At 36.9% G+C, this 20,477-nt stretch overlaps 1 protein-coding gene across 1 annotated transcript in view; it reads left to right on the forward strand.

Annotated features, from left to right (window-relative positions):
• DPYD (dihydropyrimidine dehydrogenase) overlaps positions 1 to 20,477 on the forward strand; it is an 849,503-nt gene that overhangs the window by 720,969 nt on the left and 108,057 nt on the right. Inside the window, exon 22 of the mRNA XM_030868763.3 lies at positions 12,900 to 13,079. Coding sequence (XP_030724623.1) covers positions 12,900 to 13,079 — 180 coding nt within the window. The remainder of the gene's footprint in view (positions 1 to 12,899; positions 13,080 to 20,477) is intronic.

A 20,477-nucleotide genomic window follows, 5' to 3' on the forward strand; every position in this document is an offset into this window, starting at 1 on the left:
TTTAATTCATATACATATTCTAATTCATATTCTTAATTGATTTAAAACTTGCAGTATGTTGATTTGTGGAGAGGGGATGGCAATCAGATTTTAGTTTATGTTGTCAAAGCATGACAGTTGAAATTCAGTTATTTCTTGGTCTCCACATTTTATCTTATATATTCAACTGTGTGTGATAAGCCAATTGCTTACAACATAGATGTGATAATTTTAGTCCTGGGGCTCAATGTAATAACTTATCTTAGAAATTAATCATTATGGAAAGAAAACTCAAAAGGCACTAGTTTCACATCAAGATACACAATTAAAAACTTGAATAGTTACTCTTACCTCTGAATGAGACTCACTGTGACATACATATAACAAGAAAGCCTTCCTGTATATAGTTCTTCATAATTCTTATCTCATTTTGTCCCGACAACATCTTTTTGAGGAAGGTTCATTCTGATAGATATAAAACAAACAGCATCATCTCAGGATGCTGCAGTCAGTTTTGTTTGATAATAGAATTTGAAAAGAAACCAGAGGACTGGTTCATAAATTAGTATCTTTGAATGAAAAAAATAAATGAATGAGTGGGTAATTTTTGAGTAAAACTTTTTTGAAGAAATGATGTCATAAAACTGCTCTCTGATGATTAAAATTCATATTGATCTATTAAACACTCCTGGCTACATCCCAAGCAAATAGAGAGAAAAGGTCTTTACTGGGAAGATGCAGCAATTTTGCAGGATATATTTTAAAGGAGGGCAAATTGTGTTAAATGCCAGTGTTTCCACAAATCTGTTCAGTAGTAAATTTGATTATTTACCTTGAACTACTTAGAGTAAGTTGATGAAGTTCTGAACTTTAAATTTAAAGGATGAACCTGAAATAATCAAAGATAGAGAAAGAATTCTTTAGAATGGAAATATTGGTCCTGATCCAAGGAGACAACTGGATATGAGTGACGCAGAAACAAAAAAATTAAATAAGCCAATCCAGACGCAAATGAACTTAAAGACCTTTCTCTTAGTTTCTCCTGGCTCTATTTTATCTGTTCTTCACCATGGATAGCATCTACATTGCTATATATAAACACTTCAACATATATGCATATATGAATGAAAATTAGTAGTTTAGAACATTGCATAATTTGGACATGTTACTGTAAGTTCAGTCACTATTAAATGAGGTCTTTATAGAATAATAAATTACATGTTTATCCAGTTGTGATTAAAGGAGACTACTAGAAGAGAAAAATCAAATGACAGCTGCTATCAACATTCAGGTATCTAGAGTGGGACCACCAGATAAGTAATAATCCAAATACAGGCCAAGTTTGGCTGTGACAAACAGTATGCTGAGTATCAAGAAGAATGCTAAAGAAGTAGAGCTGCTTCTTTGCATCGTAGAAATACATTGGTGTTCCCAGAAAAGAGTTAAGTGCAAAGAAATTAATGTTTAATGGTGCAATGAATGGAACAGACTCTAAATGCAATAGGAATTGAAATAAAAATATCTTACTGTAGAGGAAGAGAAAATGAATTATTGACAGAAAATGAAAGAACTATGCTCATCATTGAGTGCTGTTGCTCTGATATCTTTCTCTTGCTTCATTCATTTATTCATTGAACAAATCACATGCCAAGCGCAAATCTTTATGTGAGTGTGCAGTGATGAACAAAACAGACATAGTACCTATCCTTTTATTGTGTCTCTGAAAACTGGTGAATGAGATCCAGACAATGTTACCTACCGTACATGTACTTTAGGTACTGACCCAGATACTTACATGTTTTATTCGATATATTCCTCATAAGAGTTCTATTTTAGATAGATAGATAGATTCATAATATATATATATAAATATATATAATACAAAATTTATTTATTTATTTATCCCTGTTTCCACATGAGTGATTGTCATGGTTACAACAGAAAAGCAAGAGTACGCAGAAGTTATGAGAAAGGGTCCTAGAAGCAGACTGACCCAGGATTTGAACCTTTGCTCTGCTATTTATTAGCTGTATGATCTTAGTCAAGGTCCTTAGTTCTCTGACCCTCTTTTACCCATCTGCTAATTGAAGAAAATAATACCACATTTCATGGTATTATTGTGAAGTTTAAATGTGGTGCTACACATGAACTTGGAATGTAATACCCACTAGGTGAATTTCAAAGCACAGTAAGCCTAAAGGAATTTGGGTAAAGTATAAAGAAATGATAGCTACAAAAGAACAGACTCTTAAATATGTAAAGTACATCAGATTTTTCCACCCTTAAGGGTGGTTTACAAGATTCTGGCTTACAAGATTCAGATTTGGGACAGTCCTTATTGTTTCTTTTCTTCTTGAGTTCTTCTCCTGCCAAAAGACCCTTGGAGGCCAAGAGGGCCTCTTTAACCCTAGGGCTATCTGGATCAGGTCAGCTATCCATGACTCCAAATTCCCACCTAAGCAGTAAAGGCCCTGTGACTTCAATCCATTGTTAAGGTTCTGAGGCCTGCATAAGTACCTGAAGGACCAGAATATTAAACCAAACCGAAAGTGACAGAACATTTCAGAACACATTCCATGAGGATAAGCGAAAATCTCCCTCCAATCTAAACACGGGGGAGAAAACCTTCTAATAAGTAAGGAAATCATAGATCTAGGTTTGTCTAGGACAATTTTAATTTATGGTGATTGTCCTGGTGTTTTTATGAATAATTGCCCTGTTTACTCTCAAGTGTCATAGTTTCAATGGTAAATCATATGATCACCTCTGAGTATCCTCCTAAAACTCTCAGCCTAGAACTTTTACTGGTGTTTGTTATCTTCCTTCAGGTTAATTCTCATACTCATAAATCATAAAATATGTGCTCTTTTAGTGAGAAATGCAGAAATAAAACTGCTTGTTTGGTCATTGCATTCATTCATCTGTAACCATATCCCAGCGATCCATTTGTGGAAGCTTGAAAACCAGGCATTTTGTTTTCAGGTTCTTGGTCTTCATTAATTTAAAAAATAAAAACCTAGTACACAAGTTACTTCCCTGGTCTCTCCACAAAGTCACAAACTTTGTGAGCCTCACGTTTTCTACCTGTATAGTAAAGGAATTAAGAACAAGTCTTTAATGTTCTTTGTCTTTAGGTCTTTAATGTTTAAAAAGAGCACATCTTTTTAAAAATACAAACTTTTTTGCTTTGCTTCTCCAGCCTTCCATCGGTGTATACGAGTGCTTTCAGGATATTAACTTGAACATCGGTAGGGTTTTTTTCTATAGCACTTAACTCTGTAAGTATTCACTCAATCAGCTGAACTTTGTCTAACTTTTTTGTCCCAGACTATATCGGCAACTCAGTCAAGATTCTTGACTCACAGATAATAGCTACACACTACTCTCACAAATTTGTGTTTTCATCAATAATACATTAACCATAAAATCAACTACTGAATTGTGAGGGCTTTGAGTTAAGAAGTGGACAGTATTATTTGAGATGCTATTTTCACATTAATAGCATTTTTCTCGTTGCAGGCAAATAGTCCTTTTTTCTTGGAATGATGAATGTCTGCTTATATTGTTGAGTAACCACATACCTTTATCCATCTTCAAGGTCCAGAAAAAATTTTCCATGGGATAATTTGCCCAATAGACATTTCCTTTCTAGGCATTATGACTTATTCTCCTTCTGTCATCCAAACCCCGTGCGGTATTTTAGTAAGTGATATTGTAAGTCAAGTTTTCGCAGCTGTGTTGACTGTTGAAAAAGAGAGATTGCCTAAAATTATGGATTTTAGTCATCTGACAGCTATTGTTTGGATATTTAGTTTCCTTTTCTTGCCCCACTTTGATCATGGGAGGTGCTGAGCTTGCACAATGCTCTGTGAAACCCTTGCACCACCACCTGTGTTACTGCAGAGTAATTGAAAATTACTGTGGTAACTGATGCTGCACCACAGCAATAGCCCAGGATGGTGAGATTCTTTTTTTTTAGTAGAAAAATCCTACTGCTTCTGAAGCAAAAGGGACCAAGCTTCCTCAAACTGCAGCCACAGCCCCTAACTGAAGAATGGGCTACATAAGACCCTGATGTGCAGGAGACTCCAGGCCTTGCCTCAGTTTTTTTTGTCTTGTATTTATGTCTGTGGGGAAGCATGGCCATCAACAGCAATGTCTCTGAGGAGGCAGGTAAGCAGTCACCGTTCTTTGGCCCTGCATGTTGTGCCTGGCTTACCCATTTTATCTCTAGCCCCTCATAAAAGGCAGACAGCGGTGCTGTGTCTCTGTATGATTCTTTTCTATTATTATTTATTGGTTCAGGTCATAATTGAGATCTGAATCCAGTTGGAAGTGACTTTGTAAAGGACGATATAAGGAAGGAGACAGAGGCAATCTCACCTGCAGGGCACATCCCTTTGACTAATCAGCCCAGGCCATCTCAGTCAAGTTGTGTCATCAACAAAGTACAAGTGAGAAGATCAGTCCCACAATGCTGTTCTGAATAATAGTCGAGGGCGTGGCCCATCACCTGTGCTGCCTGTAAGGAAGTACTTGGAGAATAGATGAATATATTCTGGTTGGCAAAATGTGGTCTGAATCTCAGTGTAAAATACCTTGGAAACACTTTATTCTCTTTAGTCTGTCTTCAGCTGAATGTGGGTTAAGAAATTAATCAGATAGAGAATGACCACAGATGGACATTGAAAAATAGCCTTTCAAGCTCCATAAAATTCCTTCCTGATTGGGAAACAAGAGGTATTCATATACTTAGAATTTGTCAGAAAATAGGAAATTTAAAAGGCTAGGTAAGAGGATAAGGAATGTAATCGACAATGAAATAGATGGCATACAAAACAAAAATTAAGTGACTCCTATACCTTTAGGATTTATCAATGAGTAGCAATTAAAGGACAACTTTGAAAAAAAATTAATAAGCTTAACTGCTTATCCATTGGGCTTTTTCTGAACTGAACCTTCACAAAAACAACATCTGTGGGGCTATTTGGTTTTTGTTCTTTCTTCCCCAATCCAATTTGCTATGGTCAGAACATAGAAAACTGAACTCAAAGCCAGATTTCTTAATAGGATGGCATTTGGACAGCTGTTTTACTTAGTGATCCTGTGCAGTTTAGTAGCAAAGCTGAAATAAGCCCTCTCCTTTTGGGGCAAACAAGACGGTATTCTGCTGAATGCTAGAATTTTATCACTTTGAAAAAAAAAAATGCTGCTTGAGAGACCTAAGAGTATAAAAGCATTTGAGATCTCAGAAGGAGTTTAAATCAATGCACTGCTACAGTTACAGAGCACATGAAAGAGCCTGCTGTCTCAATTGCCAGGAAACTACTTAGAAACTCTCACTTTGATTTCTTCACGTAGTCCATTACATTACTGCTAAATGCAGTATATAGGGACATCACAACTTTGATGTTGTACAGCTCCAACAAATGGAAACTAATATGACAGAACTACTAAGATTTGTGGTTTTATGTGGATATGCAAATATATCCCTATCTAGCTCCCTATGTACTATGTATCTCCAGGGGCTGTCTTTTCACCTATAGCTTTATAAAATCATAATTTTGGTGTTTTATTCATGAATTCTAGTAAGCAGTACCATGTTTATGTAGTACCAAAACCTCACAGGGAGATATTGTTATTCTGAATTATTACTTTAACGATATGTATTGTACACCGGTTTCAAAAGTACAATGTAGTTTTATACATGTTTATCAGTACTGGTCAGAACTCAATTCAGTGAGGAATGACTGATTCCATGCCTTCGGAAGATCTGATGTTTTTAATCAGTGGGTGTGGACAGATGGAATTGGAAGCTGCATTTTCATCCAACAACAGTAGAGGTCTGTTTTCCAGTTTTAGTAGTAAACCTTCAAATAGTCCTCCAATTATTTTAGGATGCTTTTAAAAATCTGTGGATTTCTGCCATTATTCATTAAATAATAAATTTGAAATCATTGTTCAATAATGTGCTTCTTCTTATGAAAATGATAAATACGAGCATATGGAACCATGGAAGACACGTTACAATTAAGATTTCGGAATTTAGAGAAATAAGATAAAAGCAGAGGTCAGAAGATCTGAATCTGACCATTGACTCAACCACCTACTAATCTTTTGAGTTGGGACATTCAATGTTTAGTTTCCATTTCTTCACTCACTAAACATTTAATAGCACCTTCTCTGTCTTCCTCTCCGAATTGGTGTATGGACTAAGTGATGACACTTGAAAGGCAGTGCCTTAGCACAAAAGCTTCAGACCAGGTGGGGAGGCCAGCCCTGCCTCCACCTGTGTGACCACGGACAGTTCTTTCAACCTTTCTGGACTCCTAAGCTGTGAAACAAGGAGGCTGGTCTGAAAAATGTCTAAATTCCCTTTTGTCTTTGAAAACAATAAAGCACTATGTAAAATATTGCAAGTGTTTTACATTGCTTAAACAGATTAACCCTTTATCAAAAGAGATTAGTAAAGAGAGATCATAGGATCACATTTTTCTTCTTTTTCTGGGAAATCTTTTAAGAATTGGATGGATAATCCTCCTTATTCAGTGTTTCATCTATGAAACATATTTCATGGTTCAAACATATTTCATGGGAATGTTCTTGAACTTCTTCCAGCCACATAAGGCTCTGTTATTAGTATATTTTGGAATGTGATAAGCATTGCAGAATTTCCATTTTTGCTTAAGTGTAGTTACTCTCCAATATCCCTCTTACTAATGAATGTACAGAAACTTTGAGACTACTTTGGACTTAAAATGTAAACATGTATTTTACTTGCTTACAGTCTGGTGGCACACATTTCTGAGACCTGGAGTGTAGTTTGTCCACCTATGTGGTAAGAAATGAAACGGAATCATTGTGATCATGGGTTCATCTGAGTTGTGTCTGATACTTCAAGATCTCTATTTAAGAACCTTGTCACATTTTCAGAATATCATTTGAAAGAGGTGCTACTCTGTTGCACCATAACAAGTCCCAGCCCCACAGTGTTCTATTTCTATAGAACTCTTCTTGGCCAAGTTATTTGCCTGGGATTCGTATTTTTAATCCAGTTTGAATTCTGCTTGCTAGTTTTCTAGTACATTGTCTTTTACGTTTCAAGGAGTTTGTTTTCCTTTACAGGCAAAAGTTTCCATTTTGACCTCCACCAGGCCCTTTAAATTCTAGATTACCTGATAATAACTCTGAGGTTTGTTACCATTCTGTCTGAATGGTACTCTAATTTCCACAGCAGTTCCACCTACATGAGGTAATTTAATCCTCACAGTAATGAATTAGCTAACATCATCCACTGTTTTCAGATTGGGAGGTGTGAGAGGAGGAAACAACAAGCTAAAAGACTAGCTTCAGTCACACAGGTGCTGAAGGACAGAGCTGGGTCTCACACATGTCTTCTGACAACAAGACCAGAGCTTTTTTTGAGGTCATTACTTAATGTAAATAAAAATAGTATCCGTGACCTTCTTTTACTGCATTAGACCAAGAAAGTATAGATTTAAAAAATTATATTCTGCCTAATTCATGCTCTAATGATTTATTCATGTTATGAAATTTATTTTTGGTGCCAATCTAGCTTACTAAGTGCTAGCTACTAGTTTATGCACTTAAATACATTGCCTTTGACGCTCCTATGTGCTAAGTATTTAATCTCCATTTTTAAGTGAAGAAAGTTCCTCACACTTAGGCAGCTAAGATGCAGTTTAAACCTGATTCTGCCAAACTTCTACATGTATGCTCTTAACCCCTTGATATGGCATAAAAACCACTCAATTAGACTTTAAGAAATAGTTCTTCAAGTCCAAGCTCTTTCCATTGTTAAAGTAAAAATACTATCCTCTCCCCTGCCTAATTCATAGTTTTATTCGTAGTATTGAAAGAGATAATGTATGTAAAGGAGATTTTAAAAATATAAATCACCGTAAATAGGTAATTTACTATTAATATGGTTAATCTCATTTAATGAGAAATAACGAGAAAGGAATAGCACCCCTCAACCCTCTGTCACCTCCCAGGTATTTTTACAGTTGCTTTACATAGACAGGCTTCAATTAAATGTGGCTGCACCTAAAGTGAAAAGTCAGGGCACTGTGTCAGACCTCTAGAGGAGACTGTCCGGTGGCCACGGGAGCTTTACTGCACACCTCAAAACATGCCGCACAGGGGGTCACCACCTACTCAGCCCCTGCACAGAGCTGGTCCTGCTGAGAATCCAGGGGCTCCTATTTAGAACAACTCACTGTAGGGAGATTCACGCTTATGGAAATAATTAATGGTGGCAATGATCCTTATAATGGCACCTGATGCCCTGCTGCGAAGAAAGATAAACCAGCCTTCACCATAAAGAACTTACAAATTATACTGAGCAAACATGTTAACAGCTATTAAGAGTCCTAATCAGAGCTGCTAAACAAACAATTAAGAGATGTCATATAAAATACACCCATTTAGGAATAGCAGCTACATGTTTGGAGTTTTAAAAGGAACCATTTGCCTTTGAGATAGAGATAAAGCCCTCAGTGCAGGTTAGGCAAGAGCGAGGCACCTTTCTGAGCAAATCCATTTTCTGAGCATCAAATCCCATGGACAAAGCTCTGTTCCCAGTGGTGTGCTTGCATCCTAAGTTTATTTTGGGTCTCATTACTATTTCATCAGAAAATGACTCTCTTTTTTTCAGACGTGACTTATTATGATAAGTAGTGCTGCTTTAAAGGGCCATGAAAATGTTGCTACAATCTAATAGTAAAAATCAAGAAATTATTTGTTTGGAAGAAACTTACTTTGCAGACAGCATTTCAGGATAAGATGAGATTCATCCCCACCAGTGCTTAAATCCTTGCTCTTCTAAGTGTAGACCAGCGACATCAGCACCACCTGGGAGCTTGTCATAAATGCAGAATCTTGGACCTCACTCCAAACCTACAGAAACAGAATCTGCATTTTAATAAGACCCTCCGATAATATATATGTATGTTAAAATTTTCAAAGAAATATCAATGTGAACGCTTCTGTTATCAGAAATTCTATCAGAAAATTAATATTTAATCTTATGGATAGTAAAAGGTAAATTACTCACTTTAGGAAGGTATATAAATAGTGTGACATTTGATTGATGATGAAACATATCTGAAGTGGTCCCCTCTGACACCCATGCCTGATGGTGGCGTCCAGGGTTTCCAGCATATCACACCATCCCAGCAATGTTCAGTTGCCATCTGGTAGTCTCTCCTACCTCTTCAAGTTCTGTGTCCCCTTCACATGCTCGGTGTAGCTCCCATTTATCTGAAACACTAGCACTATAGGGTAAAGTGCATACAAGAGGGTGGGCAAGGAGGGAGTCTTTTTAGCCTTTAGCCCCACATGTTCTTCCATAGTTAAAATACACAAGTCTACTTTGTGATCACTCCAGCACCACTTGGCTGAATCTACTCTACACAATTGTGCCATGTTTGTGGATTGAGAGAAGTAGTGGCTCTTATATCTTCTCATTGGAAAAGTTAGGGAGGACTGAGATTCAACTTGACTATTCATACACTGCAGAGTATCTAGAGTCCTTTTAGCAGCAGGTTTTCACAGCAGTCATGAACATCCCATAAATTACATGACATGATGTGATTTTCAAAACCTGATTTCTTATGATGTCCATATGGGGAACTATTTTAAGACTATAGTAAAAGTATACACATTAACATATACTACCAAAAAATAGAATCTCACGGTGAACAAAGAAGATTAAGTAAAGCATCAGTTGACTTTTACAGTTAAAAAAAAAAAATCCCATGGAGGAAATTATAATGATGTTCTTTATAATTGTTCTGAAAAGAAAATCAACTCTAAGAAAGTTATAGCAGGCCTAATTAATGCTTAAATTGTTCCTCCTGAGAAACATTTTTTTTTATGTGATATAAATGGACTTCCTAGAAAATATTCTTGTCTGTATTTAGTGGTTATTCAATGTTCTTTCCTGCACTGTGGTAACATACAGCCCTTCACAATAGGAAATGAAAGGTTTTTATTTCTGCTTTTTGGTTTTGCCTTGTTGTTTCTACTCATGTACAAGTAAGAAGTAAATAAAACAGGAGGACATTGATAATTTTTATCTAGCAGTATCGAGTTTTCAAAACAGTGGTTATATTTGGGTTGAAGATAATTGATCATTTAAAATTATATATACATGTGTTTGGGTCATGGAAAAGATAATTGTAGTTACATGAAAAGAGTTTTCCTTCGTGAATGTCTATACCTTAGTCACCTTAGACTGCACGGTCATGAATTATGCAGTATAATCCACTTTCTAACCATGTGGCCTGCCTGGGGCAAGTCTCTGCATCTCACTTCCCTCATCTGTAAAATAGGGCTAAAAATTAAACCTACCTCAGCGTTATTTTGAGGACTAAATGATATAATTTCCTCATGGAAAAACCAGAATGAACTTTTTGGACTACCCAATACATTAAAAAGTGTTTAACAGAGTGTGTGGCCCATAGTAAGAGCTCATCTCATGTTAGATATTACATTGTTTTCTTCTTACCACACCATCATTCAGCCAATTTTGACAGAAATATAATATACAGAAGCCATTCTTTCCTATTCTGAAATATAAAATGTCCACATTCCCCTAAAACATAGCTATTTCCATCCTTATAAAAATAAGATACAGGGCTTCCCTGGTGACGCAGTGGTTGAGAGTCCGCCTGCCAATTCAGGGGACACAGGTTCGTGCCCCAGTCCGGGAAGATCCCACATGCCGCGGAGCGGCTGGTCCCGTGGGCCATGGCCGCTGGGCCTGCGCATCCGGAGCCTGTGCTCCACAACGGGAGAGGCCACAGCAGTGAGAGGCCCGTGTACCGAAAAAAAAAAAAAAAAAAAAATTCAAAATTCTCCTACTTATACCCCTAGCTCTCCTATTTCTCTTAATAGGAGCAAAACTTCTCATCAGAGCAGTCTGTCTTCATATTGTCACATCCTCTATCCTCATCCATTCTTCAACTCGCTGTAAGATGGCTTCTGCCCTGTTGCAGAGCTTCTCCCCCATAAATGCTAAAGTCTTTTGATTGGTAAATTTAACGATCACTTTTCACCTCCGATGTCACTGACCTTCGTGCAGCATTTGACATCTTCCGTGATGCCGTCTTGTATCTCTTCTGCTTAGTGTCCTTCATGGTCTTCCTTAGCCTTCCTTTTAAATGCTCATATTCCCAGAATTCCACACTTAGCCTTCTTTTTCATATATATGATGAAATCACTACCACTTTTTGCTGTGAACTCTTAGGTATATATTTTTCTTGCCCTTTCTCTGTCTCTGTCTACTTCCCATTCCCTATTCTGGAACCCCTTAGTGTGTTTTCAATAAATTTTCTCAACCAGCCTAGCAATAGCTAGGTATCAGGTAGTGCACTAGGCATGAGGATTACAATGAAATGTGTTAATTAAAGACTCAGAAGGCTTTAAGAGAACTTGAAATAGAATATGATTTATTCTATTTTCAGGTATTTCTTCATCTACATTCATGTATGACATGGTTTTTCTTTATTGGCTGCAATCACCAGTAACTATGATATATGCTAAGAATTTAACATCTGGGAAGATGGGATAGAAGTGAGTTTTGCTTTGCTTAGTTTTGTTTGGATAGCTGTTTCTTTGGATTGATTTGAAATATGGATGCAGAGAGGTGTTGAATTCTATATGGTAAATTTTGAATTTGAAGTGATGATGGGCCCTATGGGCGAGGAGGTCCTACTGGCAGTTGTAAATGAGTCTCTGGAGACTATATATGGTATCAAAATTGGAGAAGTATCTTTGTAAATAATCAACCTGGAGTGTTTCTCTAACTCCACTAAATTCAAGCTCTAATTCAAATCCTAACACAGACTCTCAAGTATATTTTTATTTGAATGATCCTAATTTCTCAGAATCAACCTTCCTTAACTCTAGAATTAAATCTCTATTTTCTAAGAAATGTCACTCAAATTTAAAAAATCTCTTCTGAATTACGCATTCATTCAACATATACTTATTAAGAGCAGAATAAATGACAAACTCTGTGCTGGTCACTGGGGATAATATGTTGAGCAAAATAAAATAGCTTCTTCCCTCCTGAAGATTCAGCTTATTGGGGGAGGGAACTGTCAATCAAATAACGTTGCAAGACTTAGAAGTCAAAAATATATGAGCTAAAGAAGGTCTTAACTTATTTTGGGCTCCTGGAGGCCTCCTTGAGGAAGTGATAATTCCCATGAGACTGAAGCTGTGCTGTTAGCCATATGTAGAAGGGAAGGACCTTCTAGGCCGCGAGATCTTATGAGGTCTTAAGGCAAAGAAGGAATGTGGCGAATTCGAGGAAAAGAGGAAAGACCTGGGTGACTGGAGCACAGTGAATACAAAGGGGGACAGTGATAGATGAGGCTAAAGAGGCAGGCCGTGGTACATGAGGGTTGAGTTGATGGGTCTCCTGCTCAGCAGGACCACCTCCTCGCATGAGAACCACGTCCAGGCTGCACATCTCAACGGAGGGAGAATGAGAGAGTTAAAATGTCCGTTCTCATGTTGTGCTAAATTTAACTCCTGGGAAATTCTTCTGGTTGGACCTAATTTTTTTACAGCCATACTGACTATACCTGCCATACAGTAAACCGCACGTATTTAAAGTGTACAGTCTGATGTTTTGAAATATGTGTCAACCTGTGAGACCATCACCACATCAAGCTGACGAAAGTATTCACAGTCCCTGAAAGTTTCCTTGTCCCTTTTGTAGTCCTTCCCTCCCGACCACTCCCATCCCCTCCAGGCAACAATTGACCTGTCATGCTTAGAACAGTGCCTGGCACATAAAATAAATTGTGTTGACTATATGAAAAGTGAGGCTGTTTGGAGAATTAGCTCTTAGCTTGACTTTTAGTTGGTTGCTCCACCTTTTCTAGGTATGCAGTGCTGTTCAGAATCAGGATTTCACTGTCATTCAAGACTACTGCACTGGCCTCAAAGCCTTGCTTTATCTGAAAAGCATTGAAGAGCTACAAGACTGGGACGGGCAGAGTCCAGCCACCGAGAGTCACCAGAAAGGGAAACCAGTTCCTCGCATTGCTGAACTCGTGGGAAAGGTACGTGGCCACCTCTCCTGGGTTGTCCTTGAGAACTCTGCCTTGTTCACTTTCTATTTCAGGTCTTGTTTGCCCTCCTACCATCTCACTAACAGAGGAAACACCGTGCCCATTTGATGTGATTTCTGCTGTAGAATCGTTCTGAAGGAGGCTTGATTACAACTCTATGATAGGTCTCTGAGTTACATTTTTATGAAACCAATATAACACAAGGTCATATAAAAGAAAAAGATTGAAGTTTGTAGTGTAAAGTGCCTCCAAATTCTTGCTTACTGTGGTGATGACTGGCATTCTTTCCAGTAGGAGGCTGGAGATTTCTTTATTCTTTAACAAGCTCTGGAAATTATAACATTACCTTTCTATTTTCAAGACAATCAAATCACTGGAGCCCTGAATAATACGATGAAGTTTTTAAAATTAAAATCTAATCAGTATCTTTTGTGACTGCTTCTGCTATGTGGTTAAACCTGGGCTCAAAAGGTTATGTCCCAACTTTCTCACTAACTGCTATTTTCAGAGAAATATACACTACATTTACATTTTGTATAATACAGTGATTTTAGCAAATCTTTTCTAAAACAACATTCAGCATTTCGCCTTTGTATTTCCTTTGTATTATTCTAAATAGATAACCATTGTCAGAAGACGTTTCTTGAGTCCTGAATGAGGGGAGGAAAAAATTATAATTCTTAGTCTTTTCAGCTTGTCACTACATCAATAATTAACTTAAAAAAAAGAGAGGCAAGTAAAAGGATTCTTTAAGGAAGCATTTAATAATTCAAATGAATCTTAACTTGAAACAGGTCACATGAAAAAGAATGGAAAACAAAAACCCTGGGTACTCTGCCTCGGATGGCAAGGTTAGGGACTCAGAAAGAATAAGAGAAACATCATATAACAGTTTACATTTGGCTAATTTTAATGGGAAATATCACTATTCCTCTCCAAACAGATAGCCAAAAATAAGGGCTTCTTGGAGAATAATGTGTATCCCGGCAAGTCCAGTGATGAAAAAATAAAAAGGAGAAAGAAATAAAATCTTACAGTGTGGATTCCAGGAAAATATCATGATGAATGACTCCATGAGTGGCAATCAAACAAAAAGGCTGGGTGACATTAATATTTATAATATTATAATTAGCGAGACTGTGCCTAAGCAGCATTATTAGTGTAACTAATCATATTATCATAAACTGAGTCTGCAAGTATTTAGACAGTGAGTGTTCTTGCCTTTATCAATGACCATCAATATCCTAAAATTGTTCATAACTAAAAAAAAATTACAAATAACTTTATACTCATCCAATGTAAATATATCAAGTCAATTGTTTCTGACATGGTAGTTTTGATAGTTTATGACTGTCTATAAAAGCATTGTCTCAAATGTATGCAGTCACCATGCAAGCTGAAATGGAAGTAGCTTCCTTGCACTGTGCCATTTTTGTCTTTAAAAGACTTCCACACTCATTTGAAAACTTACATATTCAAATAGAAGATGGATAATGATGGAAACACTTGTGTCAGTGACTTAAGTGGAAATTGATTTTCTGATAGTTTGAATCTAGATTCAGACTTTATTTTAGTAAGTCCAGCCTTCATCAAAATCAAAAGTGTAATTTCCAGCATTATCATTTGTTAAAAAAAAAAAAGATTTTGCCTGTGTGATTATATTAGCAATTCATTTCTCAGCACTAAGTTGAGGAACAAGCAGATGTTCTGCTAATAGATCTATGCTCCAGAGTCTCTGGTGAGGGCTGACATGACTCAAACAATAGGTGACTATCCCCTTTAGGTTAATATCCCTAATAGTGAATCAAAGTGCTGTGGCTTCCTAGCTATTCCTTCCTAGTGTTGCAGGTGTGTGTGTGTGTGTGTATGTGTGTGTGTGTGCATCTTTGAAAATAATTCGTATTATATTCTCATTAGCTAAAGAATAGGATGCTGGTTCTTACCCTGTTTTCATAATAAATGGACAAGAGAAGTTGCAGACCCTTTTCAGAAAGCCCCACTGGAAGTAGCTGGCTTCTTTAGATAGGAAAAAATTTGTTTGGAAAGTACAGTTGTTACTCTCTTTCATCTTTCACTCAGAGGTCAGGCTAGAATAAATTAGAGTAGAAATTTAGAAGAAACGAATTACAGTACAGTGTTTGAAGATGGAGGAAAAATGAGACTTGAGCCATGGAAACAAATTAGTTTGGCCAAATTAGTCATGTTATCTTTCAAGTAATTAGTATATTTAATATACATAATTAGTATATTTAATATAGTCTCCCTAATGCATACCTCACGTATAAATTGATTAAACTTCCCAAGCAATGTTTCTTCATGTGACTTTGGAAGAGCAAGCAGTCAGGCATTTATGGTTTGCTCTGGTCTTACAGTGCAAGTTGTATAAATTCGTGCCTGCAAGCATGAAAGTAGATCCCACAGGAAGAGCAGTCACCAGCTCTGCTGCACCACAAAGCTATTGATCTCCAACTCCTGGTGCTTAAAAACCATGTGGCATGCTTATGAAAATGTAGATTCCCAGGCTCCGCTCCCAGAGATCCTGATTTCATTGGTCAAAGGTGAGTCCAGGAATCTGCATTTTTAACAACCTGATTCTGATGGAAGCATACAAGGATCCGCATTGCCAAGAAAAATGAAAGTAAGAATAGCAACCGAATACAGTCAGAGATCGAGAAGTTAGCAATGGGAACAACACAAGCTTCTTGAGGGAGATAGCTGGTAAGAAATGATTTTGAGCTGGAAGAGAAATGAAATAGAGAGTCAGGAGAGGACATCCAGAAAAGCAGCACACTGGGCTCTGAATGGCCAGTGGTTGAAAATACCCATTGAGGAACCAGGAGCGGGAGTTAGTTCAGCCGCTAGGTCAAAGACATGTAAGCAAGAAGAATTGTAAGAACAGATACAGTTCTCAAAGTATGACACCCAGAGTCCATGCAGACAGTCAGCAACGAGGAAGTCTGTGAGGATAAGGAAGGGGAGGCTATTCACAGTATCATCAAAAAGGAGGCGCATCGGGGGCTTCCCTGGTGGCGTAGTGGTTGAGAGTCCGCTTGCCGATGCAGGGGACATGGGTTCGTGCCCCGGTCCGGGAAGATCCCACATGCCGCGGAGCAGCTGGGCCCGTGAGCCATGGCCGCTGAGCCTGTGCGTCCGGAGGCTGTGCTCCGCAGCGGGAGAGGCCACAACAGTGAGAGGCCCGCGTACCGCAAGAAAAAAAAAAAAAAAAAAAGAAGGCGCATAGGTAGCAAAGCACTTTTATTGTATACTCAGTTACCTTAATCCCCTCTTCTACCTGGTGAAAACCTGGCGACTTAATAAAAGTGAACTGTTTGCTTGCTACGTATGGGACAGTGGTTACCAACAGAGTTCCAAGTAAGACTGTTAGGTTTCCATGATGCTTCCTTACTATACTAGCTAAGCAACTTGGACAAGTTAATTAATCTCTCTAAATCTGTTTCTAAAACTATGAAATGAGGATAACCACAGTACAAGTCCACGATCTCTCATTAACACTTCTGAAACCCAAAAAGCTCTGAAACCAAATGTTTCACATAACTCATTTGGCAGCAAACCCGGCCTGAACTGATGGGAGACTTTTATAATCTTTATTTATTCCTCTTAGAGTGAACATTTACGTGTTTACTTCCGAGCAACGAACGTGTTGAAGTCCAGGTTGCCACGCCACATCTTGCTGTAGGTGCTAGGGAAAAGGTAGTATGTGTACCACTTTTCTTTCCTAAAGTCCAAAAAAAAATTCTGCATTTTGAGCTACGTTTGGCCCCAAGTATTTTAGATAAAGCGTTGTGAAGAATACTTAAGTGAGAATATAGTTGCAATTATACCTTTATCCACAAATTCTTCTTTAGAGTTGGAGACAAAGTATATATTTTAGTGACATTAGAAAGTAAACTGTTAGGATTTGGCATTTTTAGGTGTGGAAATAAGAATTATGTGGAGATTATTTGCTTGAGAAACATGAAAGAAATTGGAGGCTCCAGTATTAGAACAGAAAATGTTACAGTCAGAAAGCATGGGAGGAAATGACTTCACTTCTTTGTGCCTGAGATGAAGGATTCCTAAGCAAGAGCCTTTGAAAGGGAAACAGCACAGGACAACACTACTGACTGCTTGGTCTCTGCGTTCATTTTCACATGCTGTTCCTTACATCTGAAATGTCTTTCCAATTCACTAAAGAGTAATGAAAGCATCCACTTCTCTTTGAGTTATTCTCTGACCTCTACACCAGAATTAATTTCTCCTTCTCTTCTTCAACCTTAGTTGCAACCAGTATCACACAGCATTTGAATTTTTGCATCTCTGTTTCTTCTACCAGACAGTCTTCTTCACCTTTGTATCCCAATTTCTGGGGACCCACTGATACTCAGAAAGGGCTTAATAAATGATGCTCGAATAAGTAACTGAATGAATAAATTAATGTAAGAAAACAGCTAAGTGGTAGAACTAAATATTAGTAGTCAATGACTTATCAAGCCATCACTTTTCCCATGACATCAGAAATGAAAAAATGTAAAAAGAAAAATAATAACTTTGAACTTGAAAGTTCCTTTTGGTGTATAAGTCTAGTTTAGTAAAATGAAATGGAAAGAAGCCAGAGTGGAAAGAGTGAGATAGGCAAGTGAGCAACCTGCATTCCTTCTAGAATTGGCAAAATGTACCTAGAGTATAAGCTTCTTTAGGGCCTAGACCACACACGCGGTGCCAGTGCCTGACCCAACATCTACCATGTGGGAGCAACAGCGTGGTAGCCGAATTGATGAATGATATATTGATCTCTCTTTATTTTTTTTAAGATCTATCTTAAATGTCACTTACTTTGTGAAGCCATCTATGACTATCTTCCTCTCCCTCTGGGAAAATTGTCACTCCTTTCTCCTACAGCCCTTTGTTCATATAACTGCTATTGCAGTTATGACATTATCTTCTAGTTAACATTACTTCTTGTCCATCGCTGAGCTCATTATGAGCAACTTGAAAACAGAGATCATGTCTTATTTACACTTGAGTTTTCAAGCAACCAGCACAATGCTACATGTTTATACAATTAAGTTGCACAGACTATCTGTGGTGTCCTTATTTGGAAGGAAAAAAAGGAAACAAATTTATAATTAAAATTCCAGCCAGGCCCTTTCAAAAATAGCAGGCATTTTAGAAGAAAACAGTAAATGTGCCAAATTACTTTCAGTAGGTATTAAAATATGATGAAATACATATCAGTGATATTAATAAGTGAACATAATGTGTACTTATTAAAAAGCTTTCATTAGGATAAAGTCAGAGAAACTGTCGTGGTGCTTGTATAATGACTCATAAAACAAGGCTTTGTTTTGATGATAGAAACCAAAATTAGCGCATCTATATGACCAGATGCATCATTCTCATGTTTTTAAAACCAAAAGTAATATGATTTTGTAAGACTACTGCTATCTGGTTATGGTGTTTGATATGTAGATGTCTATTTATTTGTCTCTGGTATATTATCCAACACAGAGAACAAAGAAGTATCCACAAGGAATATATAATGTCATAAGCATGATCATCACAAAAGTCCTAATAATAACAGTCTCAGAAGAGGAGAGTGGTATCTCCTGTTTACCCAAAACTTTAAAAGTTTTATGTCTTCATGCTATTTATTTTTTCATGCTTTTTATGTTTCCAAATTGAGATATAATTTACATAAAGAAAAAAGGTCTGTCTTTAAAAACACAGGTCTTAAATAAACCATTTGATGAGTTTTGACAAATGATATACCCATGCAACTCTTAATTCTATCAAGATACAGAACACTGTCAACACCTCAAAGATTCCCTTTTGCACTCTCCCAGTCATTATCTCTCCCTCCTCCTCACCACCAGAAGCAAACACAATCTAATTTCCATCAACATAGATTAGTTTGTTCATACTCTTTAACATCATATAATTAGAATTCCACATTGTGTGGTTTTTTTGTGTGTAGTTACTCTCACTCTGCACAGTGTTTCAGAGATTCATCCATGATTTGGGGAGTGTTAAGTAATTCATTTTTTTTATTGGTAAAAAATATTTTATTGTATAAATATACCACAATTTGTATATTTATTCAAAATGACATTTGGGCTGTTTTCACTTTCCCTTTATTATAAATATATCTGAAATAAGCATTCAGGCATAACTGGTTTTGTGAATACATATTTTCATTTCTCTTGAGTAAAACCCAGGAGTGTAATATCTGAGTCTTAAGGTGATGTGTATGCTTTATAAGAAACCTATAAACAGATTTCCAAAGTGGTGGTACCATTTTACACGGCTACCAACTGTGGATGGGTGTTTTGGTTCTTCCAGCCAACATTTAGTATCCTCTGTCTTTTTAATTTTAGACATTTTAGTACATGTACATTGGTATGACATTGCAATTTTAATTTTCATCTCCCTGAAAATTAATGATTTAAACACTTCTTTGTGTCCTTATTGTCCACCCATATATCTTCTTCTGTGAAGTGTCTATTCAAATTTTTTGTCCACTTAGAAGTTGGGTTTATTTTTAATTAAACTTCAGGAGTTCTTTATATGTTCTCAGTACAAGTCCTTAGATGCAGAAAAAGCATTTGAAAAGATTCATCATTTACTTATCATAAAACCCTAAGCAATCTAGTGGAAGGAAACTTCCTCAATCTGATAAAGGGCATGTACAAAAATTCTACAGCTCATTTCATATGTAATGGCAAAAAAAATAAACTTTTTCTCCTAAGATCAAGAACTAAGCGTAAATGTCTATGCTCACTACTTATATCCAGTATTATACTGGAGGTCCTAACTAGTGCAATAAGGACATGAAAAGAAAGAAATGGCATCCAGATTGGAAACAAAGGACTAAGACTGTTTTCATTTGCAGATAGTAATATTGTGTACATAAAACATCCGTAAAAACCTATAAAAACACTATTAAAGTCAATAAATGAATTAAGCAAAGTTTCAGGACAAAAGACAATATACAAAAGTCAGTTATATTTCTGTATGAACAACAGGAACAATAAACAGAAAATTAAATTTTAAAATGTCATTTACAATGGCATTTAAAAACTACAAAGTACTTAGGAACAAATTAAAATATATGCAATAGCCACCCACTGAAAACTACAAAGAATTATTGAGAAAAATTAATGAAGAAATATCAATGGAGAGATATGTTAAGATCTCAGTTCTCTCCAAATTGATCTGTAGAGTTATGACAATCCCCATCAAAATCCCAGCACACGTTTATGTAGAAGTTGATAAACTGATTCTAAAATTTACATTGGATTTCAAAGGTGCCAGAATAGCCAAAACAATCTTGAAAAAGAATAGCCTTAGATGATTTGACCTATCTGCCTTCAAGACTTTCTATAAGTCTTC

This window comes from Globicephala melas, chromosome 1 (assembly GCF_963455315.2).
Source record: "Globicephala melas chromosome 1, mGloMel1.2, whole genome shotgun sequence".
Taxonomy (NCBI): Eukaryota; Metazoa; Chordata; class Mammalia; order Artiodactyla; family Delphinidae; genus Globicephala; species Globicephala melas.